The sequence below is a fragment of the Ranitomeya imitator genome, chromosome 1 (genome assembly GCF_032444005.1).
Source record: "Ranitomeya imitator isolate aRanImi1 chromosome 1, aRanImi1.pri, whole genome shotgun sequence".
Lineage (NCBI taxonomy): Eukaryota > Metazoa > Chordata > Amphibia > Anura > Dendrobatidae > Ranitomeya > Ranitomeya imitator.
The window spans coordinates 689377272-689400170 of NC_091282.1; the positions used below are offsets into that span (position 1 = coordinate 689377272).

A 22899-nucleotide genomic window follows, 5' to 3' on the forward strand; every position below is an offset into this window, starting at 1 on the left:
GCAGCTTTCAGTGTATAACCCCATACACTGAAAGCTGCTAATCAGTGGTGTGGGCGGGATTATACACAGGAAAATCAGTGGTATAATCTAACCTGTGTATAATCCCGCCCACACCACTGATTAGCAGCTTTCAGTGTATAACCCCATACACTGAAAGCTGCTAATCAGTCGTGTGGGCAGGGTTATACAAAGAAAGCTGCCAGTGGTGTGGGCAGGGTTAGGCCTCTTTCACACTTCAGTTATTTGGCGTCAGTCTAAAACCGCCATTTTCCTCAAATAACGGATCCGTCATTTTTTTTTGACGGATCCGTTATTTTCCCATAGACTTGCATTAGTGACGGATTGTGACGGATGGTCGTCCGTTCCATCCGCCATGCGACGGATCCGTCGAAATTTGGCGGACGTTTTCTGAAAATAGACGGACATTGGAACGTTTTTTGTCAACGCCGAAATGGCGGATCGCAACGGATCCGTCGCGTCCGCCATTCCATAGAATGGGCGCCTATGGGCGACGGATCCGCCGCAACCGTTTTTTCGGCGGATCCGTCGCCCCAATCCGTTTTTTCAATTGCGCATGCTCCAAAAAGTAGATACTTCTCCCAGACAACCCCCAAGTAACGGATCCGTCAAAAAAACGGATCCGTTAGAACCGTTTTCGCAACAATTGTGACGGATCCGTCAATCCGTCACTATGTCGGTAGTGACTGACGCCTAAAGACTGAAGTGTGAAAGAGGCCTTAGACACAGAAAGATGCCAGAGTTGTGGGCAGGGTGAGACACAAAGCAGCCAGTGGTGTGGGCGGGGTTATAACCAATTTAGCATTCAGAGCCCTGCTAGATCCGCTGCAGAGGAAACTGTGACCATCACAACTGCTGCACCCAGTAAACTGCCACATCGCTGGAATCAGGATGTCTCTTCCTACCTCATGCTGCTGTCAGATTAGGCTTCTTTCACACTTCCTTCGGTACTCGGCCGTCACCAGGCATTGGTGCAATGTACCGACGGAAGCATATGAAATTTTGAGTGACGTGAGCAGCGGACGCAGTGTTTCAACGCGTCCGCTGCTCATTGTAAAGTCCCAGGGAGGAGGGGGTGAAATTCCGGCTGAGCCTGCGCATTAAAAAAAATGCAGGAGAGGACGTACGAAAAAACATTCCCGTGTACGTTTCTTCGCAAAGATGGCCTGCCAAATACTGACGCATTAAGTGCACGACGAATGGAACGTGTGTCCATACATCGCGATGCGTCGGTAATACAAGTCTATGTGGAAAAAACGCATCCTGCGGGCAACTTTGAAGGATGCGGGTTTTTTTTTTCTTTCACAAAACAACGCATTGTGACGGTGCAAGATAAACGGAAATGTGAAAGTATCCTTACATAGCAAAATCCTGACATACCCGGTAATAAGAAGTTGGTCCACTCTTCTGTGAAATGTTGCCTATTCATTTGTGAGATCAGACACTAATGTTGGAGGAGAGAGTCGGGCTCATAATCTCCACTCCAGTTCATCCCAATGGTGTTTGGTGGGTGTGAGGTTCGAGCTCTGTGGCCGCTTATGTTTTTCCACACCACACTCCCTCCATGTCTTTATGGACCTTGCTTTGTACACTGGCACAATCAATCTGTTCCCACAAAGTTGTAAGCTACTATTGTCCAAAATATCTTGCATGGTGAAGCATGAAGATTTCCCTACTGTGGAAGTGAGGGGTCAAGAGACCACATTGCCCGATAAAGAGAGACTTGTCATGCCACAGAAGATGTTTCCCCTGCTGCAGAGTCCGGGGTTGGCGGCTTTACACCACTGCATCGGACTCTGCAGTTATGGAGTCAGCAGAGCGTTGATGACTTCTCTGCCCTCTGCTCCTCAGCACTCGGTGACCCCATTTACCACATTACGTGGTTTCGATTTTGTGGCCGAGTTGCTGCGGTTCCTTCCACTTCTCAATAATATCACACAAGCGATGTAGGAAGATTTAGAAAGGAAGAGGTGTCATGAATGGACTTGATACCGCGATGACCCCCTATAATAGGACCGTGCTGGGATCACTGAGCCCTTCACAATGTCTCATTCCTTCCCAAGTACCTATAAAGGCAGACTGCACAGCGAGGCTATGGGACTAAATGAAAAACCCAAACTCAATGATTAATACTTGCATCCCAATACTTGGTCCATATAATTTACTTAACCCCTTCATGACCCAGCCTATTTTGACCTTAAAGACCTTGCCGTTTTTTGCAATTCTGACCAGTGTCCCTTTATGAGGTAATAACTCGGGAACGCTTCAACGGATCCTAGCGGTTCTGAGATTGTTTTTTCGTGACATATTTGGGCTTCATGTTAGTGGTAAATTAAGGTCAATAAATTCTGCGTTTATTTGTGATAAAAACAGAAATGTGGCGAAAATTTTGAAAATTTCGCAATTTTCACATTTTGAATTTTTATTCTGTTAAACCAGAGAGTTATGTGACACAAAATAGTTAATAAATAACATTTCCCACATGTATACTTTACATCAGCACAATTTTGGAAACAAAATTTTTTTTTGCTAGGAAGTTATAAGGGTTAAAATTTGACCAGCGATTTCTCATTTTTACAACGAAATTTACAAAACCATTTTTTTTAGGGACCACCTCACATTTGAAGTCAGTTTACGGGGTCTATATGGCTGAAAATACCCAAAAGTGACACCATTCTAAAAACTGCACCCCTCAAGGTGCTCAAAACCACATTCAAGAAGTTTATTAACCCTTCAGGTACTTCACAGCAGCAGAAGCAACATGGAAGGAAAAAATGAACATTTAACCTTTTCGTCACAAAAATGATCTTTTAGCAACAATATTTTTATTTTCCCAATGGTAAAAGGAGAAACTGAACCAGTTGAAAGTTGTTGTCCAATTTGTCCTGAGTACGCGGATACCTCATATGTGGGGGTAAACCATTGTTTGGGCGCACGGCAGGGCTTGGAAGGGAAGGAGCGCCATTTGACTTTTTGAATGAAAAATTGGCTCCACTCTTTAGCGGACACCATGTCACGTTTGGAGAGCCTCCGTGTGCCTAAAAATTGGAGTTCCCCCACAAGTGACCCAATTTTGGAAACTAGACGCCCTAAGGAACTTATCTAGATGCCTAATGAGCACTTTAAACCCTCAGGTGCTTCACAAATTGATCTGTAAAAATGAAAAAGTCCTTTTTTTTCACAAAAAAATTCTTTTCACCTCAATTTTTTCATTTTCACATGGGCAACAGGATAAAATGGATCCTAAAATGTGTTGGGCAATTTCTCCCGAGTACGCCGATACCTCATATGTGGGGGTAAACCACTGTTTGGGCGCACGGCAGGGCTCGGAAGGGAAGGCATGCCATTTGGCTTTTTAAATGGAAAATTAGCTCCAATCATTAGCGGACACCATGTCATGTTTGGAGAGCCCCTGTGTGCCTAAACATTGGAAATCCCCCACAAATGACCCCATTTTGGAAACTAGACCCCCAAAGGAACTAATCTAGATGTGTGGTGAGGACTTTGAACCCCCAAGTGCTTCACAGAAGTTTATAACGCAGAGCCATGAAAATAAAATAAAAAATTATTTTCTCAAAAATGATCTTTTAGCCTGCAATTTTTATTTTCCCAAAGGTAACAGGAGAAATTTGACCCCAAAAGTTGTTGTCCAGTTTCTCCTGAGTACGCTGATACCCCATATGTTGGGGTAAACCACTGTTTGGGCACATGCAGGGGCTCGGAAGTGAAGTAGTGACGTTTTGAAATGCAGACTTTGATGGAATGCTCTGCGGGCGTCACGTTGCGTTTGCAGAGCCCCTGATGTGGCTAAACAGTAGACCCCATTTTAGAAACTAGACCCCCCCAAGGAACTTATCTAGATATGTGGTGAGCACTTTGAACCCCCAAGTGCTTCACAGACGTTTACAACGCAGAGCTGTGAAAATAAAAAATCATTTTTCTTTCCTCAAAAATGATGTTTTAGCAAGTAATTTTTTATTTTCACAAGGGTAACAGGAGAAATTGGACCCCAGTAATTGTTGCGCAGTTTGTCCTGAGTACACTGATACCCCATATGTGGGGGTAAACCACTGTTTGGGCGCACGTCGGGGCTCGGAAGTGAGGGAGCACCATTTGACTTTTTGAATACAAGATTGGCTGGAATCAATGGTGGCGCCATGTTGCGTTTGAAGACCCCTGATGTGCCGTAACGGTGGAAACCCCTCAATTCTACCTCCAACACTAACCCCCCCACACCCCTAACCCTAATCCCAACTGTAGCCATAACCCTAATGACAACCCTAACCACAACCCTAATTCCAACCCTAACCCTAAGGCTATGTGCCCACGTTGCGGATTCGTGTGAGATTTTTCAGCATCATTTTTGAAAAATCCGCGGGTAAAAGGCACTGTGTTTTACCTGCGGATTTACCGCGGATTTCCAGCGTTTTTTGTGCGGATTTCACCTGTGGATTCCTATTGAGGAACAGGTGTAAAACGCTGCGGAATCCGCACAAAGAATTAACATGCTGCGGAAAATACAACGCAGCGTTTCCGTACGGTATTTTCCGCACCATGGGCACAGCGGATTTGGTTTTCCATAGGTTTACATGGTACTGTAAACCTGATGGAATACTGCTGCGAATCCGCAGCGGCCAATCCGCTGCGGATCCGCAGCAAAATCCGCACAGTGTGCACATAGCCTAATTCTAAAGGTATGTCCACACGCTGCGGAAAACGCTGCGGATCCACAGCAGTTTCCCATGAGTTTACATTTCAATGTAAACCTATGGGAAACAAAAATCGCTGTACACATGCTGCAGAAAAACTGCACGGAAACGCAGCGGTTTACATTCTGCAGCATGTCACTTGTTTCTGCGGATTCCGCAGCGGTTTTACAACTGCTCCAGTAGAAAATCGCAGTTGTAAAACCGCAGTGAAATGCGCAGAAAAACCACAGTAAATCCGCGATAAATCCGCAGCGGTTTAGCACTGTGGATTTATCAAATCCGCAGCGGAAAAATCCGCAGAGGAACAGAATACGTGTGCACATACCGAAACCCTAACCCTAACCCTATTCTAACCTTAGTGAAAAAAAAAAAAAATTATTTATTTTTTTATTGTCCCTACCTATGGAGGTGACAAAGGGGGATGGGGGGTCATTTATTATTTTTTTTATTTTGATCACTGAGATATAATCTATCTCAGTGATCAAAATGCACTTTGGAACGAATCTGCCGGTCGGCAGATTCGGCGGGCGCACTGCGCATGCGCCCGCCATTTTGGATGGCGGCGCCCAGGGAGAAGACGTACGGACCCCGGCAGGATCGGTAAGTATGATGGGTACTTTCCGGGTCTCCCCCCAGGACATTGCAGCAAGGCGTGCGATGCGCCGCTAATCCTCCCAGGGACCCTTTTCAGACCCACTAGGTGTCTAACGGCCCTCACCACCCAGATTCTGTGCTCCCGGGACACTTCTGCCCGGACTGGCTTTATTATAAGGTTGTGCCTTAACAAGGGATCGGTCGTACACCCCCTACCACTGCCACTATTATGCATCTATGTCAAAGAACTTGAGTAACCCCATGAGTAAGACCCGGGAGGGTCGAAACGTCGGGTTTTTGTCTATTTCAAATGAATATGAATGTGGCAACCACTTCTTTTTTGTTTTCTTTAATAAAATTGGCATACACCTTTTGCATCTTACCAGTCTTGAGTGTGCGGTAATCTTTTTTGAATGATTGACTTGACCTCACGGTCAGTTTACCAGCACCTCCTTGTCCCTGACCTGAGTGCACACCATTTTTCTTGTCTGCCAGTTCTATCTGGCACTGGCTCAAAGAGGTCACGGACTGCCCTTGCGGGAGATTCAGCTGCACCACGTCATCAGAGCAGCACTTCCTCTTCTGGGCTGCTCTGTTGACAGAGCAGAGCACAAGAAAAGCCGCTGCTCTGTCAACATGACATCAGCAGAGATAGTGACCACTCGGTGCCAGCAGAGATTTGCACTGGGTATAACAGGCAGGTAGTTAGCATTAGCAACTAACTGCTTGTTAGTTCTTAGGCCCATAGTAAAAAAAAAAGTAATATAGTCCTGGTAACCCCTTTAAGAGACGTAATTTTAGAATTGAGTTAATTTTTCAGAATTCTGTTCAGATTACGATCGGCAGCGAATATTGTATTTGCAATATTCGCAGGACACAGCTGAACGCCATTGGAGTCAATGGGTGTAAAAATGAACGAATATGTTCGGAATTGATCGTCAAGCATAAATTCAGCATGAATAGGGTACCAATATGGCATGAATAGGGCAAATTCAGATTCGAAGTCCGATTCCATACATAATTTGTAGTTTTTTATTGTATAATCATTCTTCACTCTGGACACTTTTGAAAGAGTCATAGAAACAACTGTAATGTAGTGCAATATCAGCGTACCCCTCCTACAAGCGATACCGTCCTAGACCCTACCTACAGCACCAAGAGAGGAAGGAAGGTACGGATAAGTGATGGTGGCTGGGAGAATGAGATTCAAAGACATCACGTACCTCAAAAACTGGGGCTGAGAGGAGACTGATATAGGAAGCAGATGGCAGCGTAAAGGGACAGAAAGAAAAAAGACGTAATGTTAAAAAGAAGACACACATATGAAAGATTTGGTTAGATGACAGAGGAATGAGAGTGGGCAAGGTGATCCTGAAAGAAGAAACTAATGGAGCCCAAATCTAAGCTCCCACACTATAAATCCAGACATCCCGTGGGGCTTAGACGAACTGTTCACAAGGAGGTAGTCCTTCAATTCACCATGAAGAAACCCTGCAGATGACACACGAGCACTCTGTGAGGGTAACAAAGTCCGGATTCTGTCAGTCCACACACCAGTCACTCAAATATCAGGATTCAGACCAGTGTGTGGACGATGCGGATTGTATAAGGTTCTCACCTTAAAAACGTAATAGTAAGCTAGGAGATAACATGGGAAAAACAATACAATGATGTTTTCATCTGCTGAAGGTAAATCACAACAGTGTGTGGAAGAACACATGTTCTAGCCATGGTGAATGTGTAACTGGTGGAGAAAGGTAGACCTACGTGGAGGCGAGGCTTTTTACACCCTATATAACCTATTCCCTCAAAATCAGAGGGTTCTTCAAGCACCTAATGGCCTCTGTCACCAGAGTGAGAACATGTTATCAGGTTTCCTCTTTCTAAACAGCTGTCACCGGGTTATTCATCCTTGAAAGCTGTTCCTAAATGTGCGCTCATCTCTCCTCCGCACTCTGGCACACCTGATGAAATCCACTTTTACCTTCTCCTACGCCATACGCTAATCGGCGTCCCCCTGACATCATCCACACAGAGCTGATGGTGAGTTGAAGCCCGACTTAGGTTAACTTCCTAGTGCAGGGCAGTAGATGAACCCTTTAAGGACCAGGCCTATGTGGGCCTTATTAGACCAGGCACATTTAGCAGCTGGCCAGGAACCAGTTAATACATCCACATTTATCAGGGGCCCTCTAAGGCTTGGAACATACGGCAGATTTAGTCTCCTGAAATCAAGTCACAGACAAGGTGAGTGACAAGAAAAAATATAAGCAGTTTGTTTGTGACCTTCTGTTACACCCAAGAGGTAAGAAAGGTGCAATCTTATGCAATTAAAAAGATTTCTGCAATTTGTGGTAACAAAATAGGTTTGGATATTTGTTAACAGTCAGGTTGTGCCGAGTGCCACACAATCACTGGGTGGGACATAATGCAGCATTGCCACCATTGCGGGGCATATATAAAGCGGTTGTGTAGCCCAGGAGGTAAACCAGCATTACCCTGATAATCAGAGGAGACTTGTGCACTTGAAGGATAGAGGCTGGAACCTGCCACTAAGTCTGACGCCACAGGAGAGCCAACATGGTAATGAAGTTTCCTCTGTGAGGCTATGTGCCCACGTTGCGGATTAGGCTTAGGAATTTCTGGTGCGGATTCTGCCTCTCCTGGCAGAAAACGCACCTGCGGGTTTGTCGCTTTTTTTTTGTGCGGTTCCGCAGCGTTTTTTGTGCGTTTTTGCTGCGGTTTTCTTGCGGATTTGCTGCGTTTTTTACCCCTGCGGTTTTCTATAATGGAATGTGTACAAACACGCTGCAGATTCACAAAAAAGAAGTGACATGCTACTTCTTTTAAACCGTTTCCGCAGCGGATTTTCCGCAAAGTGTGCACAGCATTTTTTTTCTCTCATTGATTTACATTGTACTGTAAATCAATTGCGGATCTACAGCATTTCTGCACTGCAAAAAACGCTACAGATCCGCAGGAAATCCGCAACGTGTGCACATACCCTAAAGAGAATAATGTGTTTTCTTTGCCCTCATGGCCGTAAAATGCAATCACAATGACACTTCATAGGGCAACGTGTCAGAACGTGACTAAACGCAGAGTTCAGACTACAGTATGAACCATGTCTTATTATGCAGCAGTATGGACAATTATCTGCAGCACGTGGATTACTAATACTGCTGGAGATAGGCCAGCCTGACGTACACACGGGCCATCAGACTCATGTGCCCAGTATCCCCACTGCCACTTACCAGAAGGGTGTCTTCTGAAGAGTAGGAGACCAGTTCTGAGGACACTGTGCGAATGCTGGATAATCCAGTTAGTGACACGTTTGACAACCTTCGTTTCCGGACACCACTACAGTTGTTCGGTATCTTGAAAGCACATCGCTTGTGATAGTTGAGACCACATCCTGAAGAAAAATATAAAAACACTTTAAGGCTTCCACTGTCATATCGACCTTGCCCGTGTGGCCGATAAAGATTTATTCTCAAAGTTTCAGAATGAAGTAAATATAAATATCCAAATTTAGTTAAAATGCGTGGTGCCAGCTACATCAGCATCACCGATGTGCCTAGCGATTCGTGGCAGCAGTCACGTCACATCAACGTGCCGACACTGCCGTAGCCAGCAGCGGAGAGATGGCGTGGGAATAGCAGTGGCACAGAAATTACAACTGTTACTTTGATCTACAGGAAACCTTCAATGTTCTACAAAGAAAAGTGAAGAGCGAGATCTCCGGTTTATACGCACTATAAACGGGCAAATGGATGTTATAAGGTACGGAAAGCCACTAATGTCATCCCTTATTCTCATGGCTCAACCTACTACAGTGAATGGTTGGCCACCCAATGACTGACATGAAAGGCATTATTTCTCCTACAGTGTCGACACCAGCTGATAGCTGGGGGTCACAAATGCTACACCCTTGGAGATCATGTGGATATCACCTATAGGAGAATTGGACATATCGTAGCAATATGTTAATTTACTACTTCAAAATCACCTTTTTTGGACAAATCTGGATTTACTACTTCAAAAGCACCTTTTTTGGACAAATCTGGACACTGCTCACATATCAAATCAGGCTTAACATTAACTCCCCCAAATAATGTTGTGTAGGGCCTCATTCCGCCCACATCTGCACTCCTCGTATTGACTTTCCAAGGCCGGTGTAAAGTATCTGTCACCAAGACATTGAAAATTAGGTGTTGTGGAGTCATATTCCTGTCACCATTCCTGAATAGTGATGCTGAGATCTCTACCCTGCTTAGAGAGGCCAACGCTATAACGCTGCTACGCTTAAGGAAGATCTAAGCCAAAGTAACATCCACCTGAATCCACAAGTCAGGACTCGAGGAGAACATTATCCTCAGGGTCATGTTGCCTCCCATCAGCTATGTGTTTTAGATTGTGCATCCTGGAGCCATATCTTCCCAGGTAAGTGATGTACAGACACTATAAACTCCACATGATGGGCAAAAAAATGTGATCCATCAGCCTAGCCAACCTTCCACTATTGCTCCCTGGACCAGCTCTGAGGCTCGAATACCTATTGCAGGCATCATTAGAGGTTGATATGGGGTCAGCATGGGCTCTCTGACCATTCTGTGGCTAAACAGTGGCATACGTTGCAATGTGCTACATGTCCTCACATCTTTCTATCATAAGCCAGCAGTAACATATTGGGCAATATATAAAACATTAGGCATTTTATATGGAGTCCTTCCTTGGATTCATTTGGGTAGGTAGCCACCATACCATTAACACCTGCTGTTTTGGAGATGGGAAAATCCAACAAGAAGATCTAGCAAGTTTAAAAAAATATATAATTTCCCATACTTAGTAAAGGCAATAAGGGATCGTTTGCCAAAAACCTTGGATATAGTGAAAAAAGTCCCCATGTTTTGGAGATGCTCAAACCCAGCCTTCTAGCCATCACATTTTTACACTTGTTATTCTGATCTTTACTTTTGCCCATTTTTCTGGCCTAACTCTGAAACTAGACTGTTCACTTGCCAACAAATATATCCCATTGGATGAGACAAACATGTTCATAGTATTCCTTTTACGGCGGCTCTAGGTATATTGTAGAATACGACAAGTCATTCTTCCACAGCTGGTCCTCAAAAGGACTCTGATCCCTCTTACCTATTTTGGCGGGTTTGAAGGTATTATATGCATTAACCACCACTGTATTTTAACTTTATATGGGGTTATGGTGTTAAAAGTTGTTAAGTAAAGGAGCAGCCAAGCCTGTAGACTTCTTCCTTCCTTCCATAGCTGCTCATGCAAAAAAAATCCAAACACATGATTTGGAAGGGCTGTTTACGTGAAGGCTCGTGAAAATGCTATTCCGGTAATTTTGACAGTTTCCAGACCAACGAGTTATTGTTTAGCAAACACAGCAGATAGCCAGACAAAAAGTAAAAGTGACCAACTAGGATGTGAAACAAAACTCAAATGAACAAGAAAATATAATGTCTTTTTTTTTTTTTTTTTTGCAAACAGCTGCAAATACACAGTGGAGACCATAAAAAACCCCACAACATATATGTGCCAATTTTAATATTTGATTGCATCTCTGACATTCTTTTGTAGAAAATGTTTCCAGTATGGCCCCAGAGTCCATTCTTCAGCCTGTCTTAGCTGGTGATGTGTAGCACAGCAAACATGTGGCTTTCCCTCCAGAGCACTTAAAGACAAATCTACTGAAGGCTTCGCACGTCCCATTCTTTTGGCTGTTACCTGCTGATATTTGCGGCTCTTCTTTGGATTAGCCGGCCTGGCATCGGCATTGCATGTGACGTTGCACCAAGTCAGCTCATCAGAAGAGGAGCCACAGATGCCGGCATGTAATAGGTGGTACTCCCATTCCTGTACAGCGCCCACCAATCACTGTCATGGCCAATGAAATAGGATGTGAGAATCGAATGGATTCACAACAACTCTACCATTGAAAATATTGATCAGCCACAACAGTGATAAGAATGATCTACAGCTAGATGTTCTTTATTACGCACGGCCAGAATTGTCCTACTACTCACCCTCACACTTGAGGCCCTGCCTCACCAAGCCCCAAAGCATCTCTCCACAGTGGTCACAGAAGGCTGGAGCACGGTACGAGTGGACATACAACGCATGTGGACGAATCTGGAAATCTTCAAAGGTTGCAGAGGCTAAAATGACAAAAAGGTTCAATTTAGGTTAGTCTGGCTGCATCAAAATGGATTGAAGACACTGCTAACACTATAAAGGAGTATTCTCAACAAGGGACAAGGGACCTTGTGGCATAATCCAGCAGAGAATGAACGGCGAGGCGGCTGCTACAGGAGAGAATGGAGCGCATCGGTTCATTCTCCACCTCCCCAGGCAGGTCAGAGGACCTCTGCTCTGTACATAGGCCACATTGAGATGTCATATAGGTTTAGGTTCGGCAAAACACCTATAAACGAACACACATTAAAAAAAATCTGTCCAGTGTACGTTGACAATGTTACGTTATTTACACACTGCGACTAATGAATACGTGAACGCCAATATTGCAGAAAATGTTGAAAATGTAAGGTACTTAGCATTTTTTCATCAAAGAACGTAAGCGCCATCCAATCACGTCAAGGTGTACATTTTATTATAGATGGTCCCTAACACTGATGTGCTAACTCTCCATGTGCCAAATCAGCCTCATGTGAATGGGGAGTGAAAAGGATTTGGTGAATCTAGTTTTTTGAGAATATCACCCCAATCAAACTCCTGGGATTATGGTGTGTGAGGGCACATGGTGTGGTAGCCAGATCCCTCCGGTCTTCCTTCCAGGTGCACTTACATCTCAAAATTACATTAAATTTGGTCGTGGAAAAAGTGGCACGGCTGTTTCTCCACAGCGTCCCAGGAGCAGTTTTTCTACACAACACCACCAGGCAACATGTTGCTTGTGCTACAGTGAGAAGCTGTGTGGCTTAAACATGCAATCATGGCCTGCAGCGTCTCCAGACTAACCGCACATCTGGAACATCATTGGTTGCCAGCTGCCAGCAGTGGATCTTGAGGATTTGCCCAAGTGCCTTCAGCGTGGCAGAACACTCCTCAAAGAACCAGTAATAGCCTAATAGCAGACAAGGCGCATAAGTGCACGACTTCTGCAGGTGGTGCTCATACTCAATACATGGAGAGGCCTTTAAAATTTTGTTTTCATTTTTTCATTACCGTATGTACATATCTGTAAGGGTGCTTTCACACTGTGCTTTGCCACGTTTAGTGGCCCTGTCGGGGCTTATGACTGAATGCCTCCCTCCACGCAAAACGGGATTCGGATGCACATTCAACGAGGCCATAAACTATAATGGTTCCGACAAATTGAAAGTGCACTCTGCTTAGCATCATTTTCGAGTGTCCGCATCCAGGAGGTGCATAAGCCCAAAAATGATGCACAACAGAGTGCACGTTCGCTCTGCCAGCACCATTATAGTCTATGGTACTGTCAGAGCATAAGTCTGTATCCCGTTTTACGGGGGTTCAGACATTAACCCTGATGGGGCTACTGAACGGGTGCCGAACGGAATGTGAAAGGAGCCTACCATGAGCGTATACTATATATGTGAGTACACCTTGGAGAGACTTCATAAATGGAATATATATTCTGCAGCACTTCACAATTAAGCAGGGACGTGTACAAACAACAGAAACAATACAAAGTAACATACAGCTCACCAGAAGAGTTGAGCAAATTTTTCAAAATTCGGTCCCGATTACGATCGGTGGCGAATATTGTATTTGCAATATTCGCCGAACACAGCCGAACGTAATTGGAGTCAATGGGAGCAGAAATGACCGAATATATTCTGAACCGATCAAACAAATTCGGCATGAATAGGGTACCAATATGGCACGCGTATGGAAAACTCAGTCAGTGTCCAATTCCAAACATTCGCACAACTCTACTCACCAGTTACAGGAGGAGTGAGGGTCCTGCTCACAAGCTTACAATCTACTGGATATACACAATCTATATACGGTAAATATACTTAAATTAATGTTTTTTTTTACCCAAGTAAAAAAGACTTGCATGAAGTGTTGCTGATCTTCATGTTGTCAGTAATAGATTTACTGGAGAAGAATGCGTACAAGAGTAAGAATGCACGTGGTAGCCTGTCACTCGCCTGGATTCCTGTGAAAGTCACACACGAGCATGAAATGCTCACAACAAGCTGCTGACGTCGCAGCGATGTACGGTGGCGAATCTGACGTTATTAGGGCAGGGATTCTTGATCTTTCTCTAGAGGGGCCATGTTTGCACAAAATTACAGCGTGAGTTCATCTCCTGAATCCAGTGAACACTACAATGTCCAGAAACGTAGCCAGTTATGGTCCTGAAGCAGAGGTCTCAGCATTACTGCCATAGCCTCAATGCAAGGGCCTCCAGGGGCACATCAGAGGCTGTAGGACCAGCAGAAGGCCTGGGATGGAGACATTACACCTTTCTGTCAAATTGAAGAATGGTCTAAAAACCTCAATACAGTGAACAGAGACCAACATTGACCACAGACTTTCCTGGTTATCAAGGCATAGGGGAGACAGTAAAGGAACAATATAATGGGGGCACAAGCACAAAATAGGGTCCATGGCTGGGAGACTCCAAGCTTTATTTATGGGGTGGGTAGAAGATGATGAATGATTTTATGTGCATGGGGCTTTATGAACTCCAAAGTGATCAAGCATGCTGACTGCCAACATGCCACATCCTTTTGTATAGCAGGAATTCATGGTCAGTCGGGGCATTATTTCCTCCATGCAGGCTCGGCAAAGTCACATGAATGCCTTGTATACAGCGCTAGTTCCCAACATGGCATCCACATGAACACAGCAGGAACAAGCCGACAAATGAGCGAAGCACTTGTTCATTGACTGAGATCGTTTACATGGCCTACAAACTACTACTCATATCACCCATCGCTCATTCACATACACTTTGTATAGGTCTGTAAAATGAATTAGGGTATGTTTCCACGTTCAGGAAACGCTGCGTGTTTGACGCAGCGTAGAGCCGCAGCGTCAAACACGCAGCGTCCAGATGTTACAGCATAGTGGAGGGGATTTCATGAAATCCTGTCTCCACTATGCGTTAAAAGACGCATGCGGCAGACCCACGGAAACAGACATGCGGCGCGTCTTTTCAGAACGCAGCATGTCCTTACATTGCAGAAACAACGCAAGGACAGCGCAGGTGACCTGCCTGTGACCTCAGGTGCAGATTTGATGCAGATTTTACCTGCGTAAAATCCTGATCAAATCCTGATGCAATCCTGAACGTGGACACATACCCTTATAGGAGCACGGACTGAATACTGAGATAATTGATCGGTAGTAGTTATTGGACGAGATCTGCAAGTGTATTAACCCATTTTTAAGATATTAGGACAATAAGTATGTTGTATGAGAAAGCATTCATTTATATATCTACTATATAATTGTCTAAGGGTCACTTCCGTCTGTCTGTCTGTCACGGATATTCATTGGTCGTGGCCTCTGTCTGTCATGGAAATCCACGTCGCTGATTGGTCGTGGCAAAACGCCCACAACCATTGCCACGACTAATCAGCAACAGCCATAGTCTGGCAGCGAAATGGCCACTGCTTTACTGCCCTGCAGTCAGCGCTGAGCGCTCACACAGGGTTAATGCCAGTATTAACAGACATGTGACCGCGACGTCATCACAGGTCCTGCGCTCATACCAATCCTGAGACCGGAAGCTGCCGCATGCACCGCACACAGGCGACAGGACTACAAGGGGTCCTTAGTAGGTGAGTTTATCTTTATTTTTTTTTTTAAATCTTTTTTAACCACGCATATAGTGCCCACATTGCTATACACTACGTGGGCTGTGTTACATACTGCGTGGGCTCTATTATATACTACATCTCTGTGCTATATACTATGTTGCTGGGCAATATACAACGTGACTGTGCAATATACTACGTAGCTGTGCAATATACTACGTGGCTGAGCAATATACTATGTGGCTCTGTTATATACTACGTGGCTGTGCAATATACTACGTGGTTCTGTTATATACTACGTCGACTGTGCAATATACTATGTGGCTGTGCAATATACTACGTAGCTATGCAATATACAACGTGTCTCTACAATATACTACGTGGCTATGTTATATACTACGTGGCTCTGCTATATACTACGTCGCTGACCAATATACTACGTGGCTGTGCAATACACTACGTGACTGTTATATACTACGTGGCTGAGCAATATACTACATGCCTGTGCAATATACTACGTGGCTCTACAATATACTACGTGGCTATGTTACATACTACGTGGCTCTGCTATATACTACGTGGCTGACCAATATACTACATACCTGTGCAATACACTACGTGGCTATGTTATATACTATGTAGCTATGTCAGATACTACGTCGGTTGTGTTACATACTACGTCACTGTGCAATATAGTACGTAGCCTGTGCTGTATACTACCTACATATTCTAGAATACCCGATACGTTAGAATCTGGCCACCATCTAGTGTGTATATATATATATATATATATATATATATATATATATATATACCGTATATATATATATATATATATATATATATATATATATATATATATATATATATATATATATATATATATATTAGTTATATTTTATACAGCACATTAGTCTTCCATGTATGTGAGATAGCAACCACTGTCAACAACTGGATGAACAGACTGCAGGACGCTCGGCCCGTGCTGCTAGATGGACAGACTGCAGGACACTCAGAGCATGCTACGGGATGGACAGACTCCAGCACGCTCGGCCCGTACTGCTGGATGGGCAGACTCCAGGACAGTCGGCCCGTGCTGCTGGATGACAGACTATAGGACACTTGGCCCGTACTGCTGGATAGGCAGACTCCAGGACACTCGGCCCGTACTGCTGGATGGACAGACTTCAGGACACTCGGCCCGTACTGATGGATGAGCAGACTCCAGGACAGTCGGCCCGTGCTGCTGGATGGACAGACTACAGGACACTTGGCCCGTACTGCTGGATGGGCAGACTCCAGGACACTCGGCCCGTACTGCTGGATGGACAGCTCCAGGACACTCGGCCCGTACTGCTGGATGGGTAGATTCCAGGACCACTCGACCCATACTGCTGGATGGGCAGACTCCAGGACACTTGGCCAGTACTGCTGGATGAGCAGACTCCAGGACACTCGGGCCGGACTGGTCGGTGGCCAGACTCCAGGACACTCGGACCGTACTGCTGGATGAACAGACTCCAGGACACTTGGTCCATGCTGCTGGATGAACAGACTTCAGCACGCTCAGCCCGTGCTGCTGGATGGACAGATTCCAGGATGCTCGGCCCATGCTGCTGGATGGACAGACTCCAGGACGCTCGGCCCATGCTGCTGGATGGAAAGACTCCAGGATGCTTGGTCCATACTGCTGGATGGACAGACTCCAGGACACTCGGCCCGTGCTGAAGGATGGGCAGACTCCAGAATGCTCGGCCCGCGCTGCCTGCATCATTTATTACCCTGCTGCTCCCCGGTCAGCTCATTCACAGTGCTACAGCTTTCATTTATACGATAGATCTCTGTGGTGTGGAAATATCACAGAGAGGTGGTTGACATCTGTCAAAGAACAGGAAACCCGTAAATAGTACAACTTTTCTGTGGGCTGACCATATGTAGACCATTCCCCACACAAAGCCGCCAGAAAAAAGTGACATAAAACAATTCTGCATCAATGCTCAAATGTTTTGGCAAGTTCTTGGACAAAGCTTTACCTGTCCTCCCGCTCATCTACAATTCACTGTTTCAGTAGTTTCATAGATATAAATTTGATCAAGTTGAAAACAAGGCACCGGTCCATACATCAGACTACAAAGCTACAGTGTTGGTCCAGAGGAAGAGAAACACCCCATGGGCAAACATTAACCCTCCGTCACATACAACTGATCTGACAGGCGCTTCTCTTTTACTTTCATTTCTCCTTCCTCACCAGATTGTGAGGAAACCCCCTCCCTCCAGGTAGTCTCCTGTCTCTTGAAGGTCTGTGAAACCTGATATCACAGTTGGATTTCAGAGCTTCAGGGGAGAGGATATAGCTGCACAGATCTCTCAGGCTCATTGTATGTGAATACGTCACATTCAGTAAGGTTGGTATTTTATGTTTTTATTCATCACAATAGTTTATTTAGCTTGTTTTATGAATGTATAGCACAAAATGTGAGGATATTTCATAGAAATAAGGGAGATTTTATAAAAGAAAGTGTGCTGCTCAGGCATATACAGTAGTTCCCTAACATATTCCTTCTCTTGCTTCAGATTATCTGCTGAAATGGAGAGGAAAATGTACAATTTATCCAAACAACTTGATGTTGAGGAAATAACAAACATACTGTTAGATGATAGAGACCTCACACTGAATGAGGATTTAGGAGAGGAAAGTGAGATTGATTCTCATGATGAGGTGGAAGAATGTGTCCTGGATTCTGAAACAGAGCAAGATGGTGACAGTGGTGAGGATGAAGAAGTTGGATCATATTATATTGGAAAAGATAAAAATACTAAATGGAACAAGAAGCCATTCCAGAAAAAACGTAGGGAACCTTTAAACATTATTACTCACCTTCCTGCAGTAATAGGAACTGCACGTAATGCAAAAACTGCAGTTGAATGCTGGAACAGTATATTTACAGATGACATTCTGGACTCTATTGTCACATATATATACCAACCAATATATAGACATTATAAAGGACAAGTACATCTGCAACAGAACCATCAAGCCCACAGATGAAATAGAACTGCGTGCTTTTTTTGGATTACTGTACCTTGCAGGAGCTTATAGGGCAAATAGACAAAGTTTGGAGGAACTTTGGGGTAAAGATGGGGATGGAGTTGAAAAATTTAGCCTTGTTATGTCCATAAACAGATTCAAGATTCTAATTCGTTGCCTTCGGTTTGACAACAGAACTACCCGAACCGAACGCAAAACACATGACCGACTTGCTCCAATTCGTGATATATTTCAAAGATTTGTTGTAAACTGTAAACAAAGTTATTACCCTGGAGAGAATCTCACTATTGACGAAATGCTCCCTGGTTTTCGTGGTAGATGTGCCTTTCGTCAATATATTCCATCAAAGCCAAACAAATATGGAATAAAAATTTATGCCCTTGTTGATGCCAGTAAGACCTACACTTACAACCTGGAAGTTTATGCAGGAAAACAACCAGAAGGTCCTTACTGTGTGAGCAACAAACCCATTGATGTTGTAAATAGACTGGCTGAACCCTTATTTGGATCAGGTCGCAATATTACAGCTGACAATTGGTTTACAAGTTGTGATCTGATTGATTATCTGAAAATTCAGAAGCTGTCATATGTGGGAACTGTAAGAAAAAACAAAAGGGAATTGCCGCCACAGTTTGTAAGTGTGAAAGAGAGACAACAGTACAGCAGTATGTTTGCATTCCATAATGGAAAGGCTTTAGTTTCCTATGTACCACATGCCAAAAAAATCGTACTTCTTCTATCAACACTTCATGATGATGCTGCCATCGATCCTGGGACTGGGGCAGAAAAAAAACCGGAGATAATTACATTTTACAATGCCACCAAAGGGGGTGTGGATACAGCAGATCAGATGTGCTCCACTTTCAACGTCAGCAGAAACATCAAACGCTGGCCAATGGTCATATTTTTTGCTATGTTGAATTTGGGTGGCATAAATTCACAAGTAATTTATCTTGAAAACAAGCTTGAACCACTCCGTAGACGATTGTATCTGAAAAAATTGGCCCATGAACTAGTACTTGGAGAGCTACGCAGGAGAAGCGTGAAAACAATCGGTATCCCCTCGCCTTCAAGTTCAGCTCAAAAGGTTCCGCCCAGAAGATGATGGTGAAAAGTCACCATCTGCACCACCTCACAAAAGAAGGAGATGCACCACCTGCCAAACGGAAAGCGGAACCAGAAGGCTTTCAAATTATGAATGTCTCAAATGTCATAAAGCAATTTGCCTGACACATGCAAAAATGGTGTGTAATTCTTGCTATTTGCTCTGCAAGTGTGACTTTTCTGGGGAAACCTCAGCATCTACTTCTGATTGAATATGTTTTTAATAGTACTTAAGGTACCTTAAAATTAAGTTTGTGTTCAAAAATTTTCTTTGTACATTTTTTTGAGAGAGTCGAACTGGGGACTATTTGGCGGGAGTTTTGAAAAGTTTGTATCTCATAGTTATTAGTTTTATGTTAAGTAAATGTTTTTTTTTGCAACCGATTATGTGTAGTCTCTTTTATTACATCCCTATGAAGGTCACTGATCACTTTTAGAGCACTGAAATTGCAAACATTAGATATTATAGGTATTTTTCCAGCAGGCGCCTGACAGGCACATTGTATGTGAACTCGTTAGTCCGAATATTGTATGTGACGGAGGGTTAATAGCACCATATTAGCGGACAATATTTCCCGGCTTCACATACAGTAATGAAACAAGTTCCCCAAATCAACGCCCCATCACAGAATCTAGTGGCCATAACCTGTAATGTTCTATTTTTCAGTAAAGACATGCAGGGATCCTTGAAGTTATTTTGGTGAATCAACCATTAAAACATCATGTGGCAGAGAGCACCATAATCTCACTGCTCTTCATGGCTCTGGACTCTGGAGCAGTGGGAATATATTCTGTGCCATAATGAATGGAGCCTCTAGCTGGCAATCTGATAACTAAGTCTGGGTTTGGTGAATGCCAGAAGGACATTACCTGACAGTACTGTGCCAGCTGTACAGTTTGGTGGAGGAGGGATAATGCTATGGGGTCATTTTTCAGGTCAGACTAAGCCCTTTAGTTCCAGTGAAGGAAAATCTTATATAGGTTGTCCACTACTAGGACAACCCCTTCTTGATCTATATGTTTAGCCTTGATAAAATAGAACAGCCTATACTCTCGGTCCCGGGGCTATCATGTGCCCGGCGCCCAATCAGCGATGGTGTCACTGTCTCAGTCTTCGTACGAATTGAAAATGAAGAGGAAGTCCGGGCTGCAGCTGATCTCTGACTTCCTCTACATGTTCAATTCGTACAAAGGTGGAGACAGGGACGCCAGCACTGATTGGGTGCCAGGGTCAAATGTCACAACAACCGCATCAGCGCCCTGGGAATGAGAGTGCCGACACCGCGGGAACAGCATGGGTGCGAAAGGTGAGGATAAGCCTATTCATTTTATTAGGGCTAAACATTTAGATCAAGAAGGAGTTGTCTTAGTAGTGGACAACCCCTTTAATGCTTCAGCACACCAAGACAGTTATGGCAACTCTAGGATTTTAAATTGTGGGAACAGTTTGGGAAGGTCCTTCTCTGTTCACCATGAATATCCAGTGCACGGTCCATAAAGGTATTATGGGGTTAGTGTGGTGTGGAAGAACATGACCTATCGCAGATTGCCCTGACCTAAAATCCACCAAACACTTTTATAATGAATTTGAATGGAGTGTCTGACATCACAAATGCTTCTGATGAACGGAAAAAAGCTTCTTACAGACACCTCAAAAAACTTATAGAAAGTCTTCCCAAAAGAGTGGAAGGTGTTATATCTGCTGAGGGGGAGATATGAGAAACAACTCCAAATTATTGCTTCCAGATTTAGGATGGGATGTCATAAGGGCAACACGGTGGCTCAGTGGTTAGCACTGTTGCTCTGGGGTCTTACATTAAAATCCCACAACATCATCTACAAGGAGATGAACCCCTAGCCACTTGCACATGGAGCAAAAGTGTCACCAATATAAGCGTACTACCCGTGTACCAGTTAGATGACCTATGTGCTGTCTGTGGCACACATGTCAATGATTGCTCAGACCTAATGAATATGAGCTCCTCTACATCTTCCTGGACTTCTCTTGAGTCGCCCCCTATGTTTTGAGACTGCACAAGAAGGGCTCATCCTAAAGATCATTAAGACAATCTTTAAAGCAAATCCCTGTATAAAACCCCCTCCAACCTAAACATCTTCTTACAATTGTTCAGCTCTTAATTCATCGAGAATCACAACTTACGGCTAAATCCATTGTTGGATCAGTGCGGAGGTGTATTAGTTTGCCAATAAAGAGCATCTGTCATGACACAAGCAGTCAGACAAATGCATAAGATATAGAACAACAAATGGCGGTTTGTGGAAGGAGCGCTAGCGGCCGTCCCAATGAGGAAATAAGGACGCAGGTCCCCGCAACTCCAGCCGGATACCCCACAACAGAGAAGAAAGATTTTCAACAGGAACAGAATAGCCGGTCTCAGGAGCGCAGAAGGAGAACACAGACACCAGTTACGATAAAACCACAACGCGTTTCAACGGCGTGCGCCGCCTTCTTCAGGTGGATAAATATGGATAAATATCCACCTGAAGAAGACGGCGCACACCGTTGAAACGCGTTGTGGTTTTACCCTAACTGGTGTCTGTGTTCTCCTTCTGTCCCCTTTACACCGGCTATTCTGTTCCAGTTGCAACTGCATAAGATAAGCATACAAGGCTCCAAGTGATGTGGCAGGTACCGAATGTTCCCTGACACTGCACCCAGTTCTCATGCACATTGCCGTGAAATGCTGGTCCAGGCAGGTGCCACCATCCTTCCCGCATTATTTTCGACTTATTTGGGGGTCATCATGTTGTCGCCATCCTTAATGCATCCATCAACCCCAGGGTGAAAACAGCCTGTGACACGTATAGAGTGTTATATAAGACTCACAAGAGTCAATATTATTGGCTGAAAACCTTTATACGGCATGTACGTCCTGCAAATGATGGAAATGGCGACATCAAAGTGTGACCTAGTGAGAGAAAAAGCTGGCGATCCTTTAGGGCATGTACTTTCAAAAATGATCCACTTCACATAATTTTGCTAATTTACACATCTTAGTTTGTGTGAAAAATATTCCCTACTGTACTAATCGTCTCTGGGTGGTGAATTAAATTTTTAAGGCATCATCACCCGTCTGTGATGTTCAAGAGCATATGGAGCTGCACAGACACAGGCATATCCACAATTTATAGATGTGACTGGCCTTCAGGTGAAATTGGCCTTAACCAGTTCTGGACCACCCACAGAATTTATATGTCCGCACTTTGCACTGTCTTTCTAAAACATCATAGCAGAACAAGCAGCTTTCATGTGTTCATGTTACTGTGAGGCAGAAGCTGGCTATAAGACACAGCTGGATTCCCAGTCAAGGCAGACATGGTTTATTACCATCTCTATCTTATTCATCGCTGTATCCACAACATAGTAACATAGTTATTAAGGTTGAAGGAAGACTTTAAGTCCATCTAGTTCAACCCATAGCCTAACCTAACATGCCCTAACATGTTGATCCAGAGGAAGGCAAAAAAAAACCATGTGGCAAATAGTAAGCTCCACATTGGGGAAAAAAAATTCCTTCCCGACTCCACATAAGGCAATCAGACTAGTTCCCTGGATCAACGCCCTATCAAGGAATCTAGTGTATATACCCTGCAACATTATACTTTTCCAGAAAGGTATCCAGTC

General features: G+C 44.1%; 1 protein-coding gene across 2 annotated transcripts in view; it reads right to left on the reverse strand.

Annotated features, from left to right (window-relative positions):
• The window catches only part of PRKD1 (protein kinase D1), a 178861-nt gene that overhangs the window by 47097 nt on the left and 108865 nt on the right, over positions 1–22899 (reverse strand). For both annotated transcript variants that reach the window (XM_069730230.1, XM_069730238.1), the window contains exons 3-4: positions 11372–11503; positions 8576–8736 (exon numbers count right to left, since the gene is read on the reverse strand). In XM_069730230.1, the coding sequence (XP_069586331.1) occupies positions 8576–8736; positions 11372–11503 (293 nt within the window). The remainder of the gene's footprint in view (positions 1–8575; positions 8737–11371; positions 11504–22899) is intronic.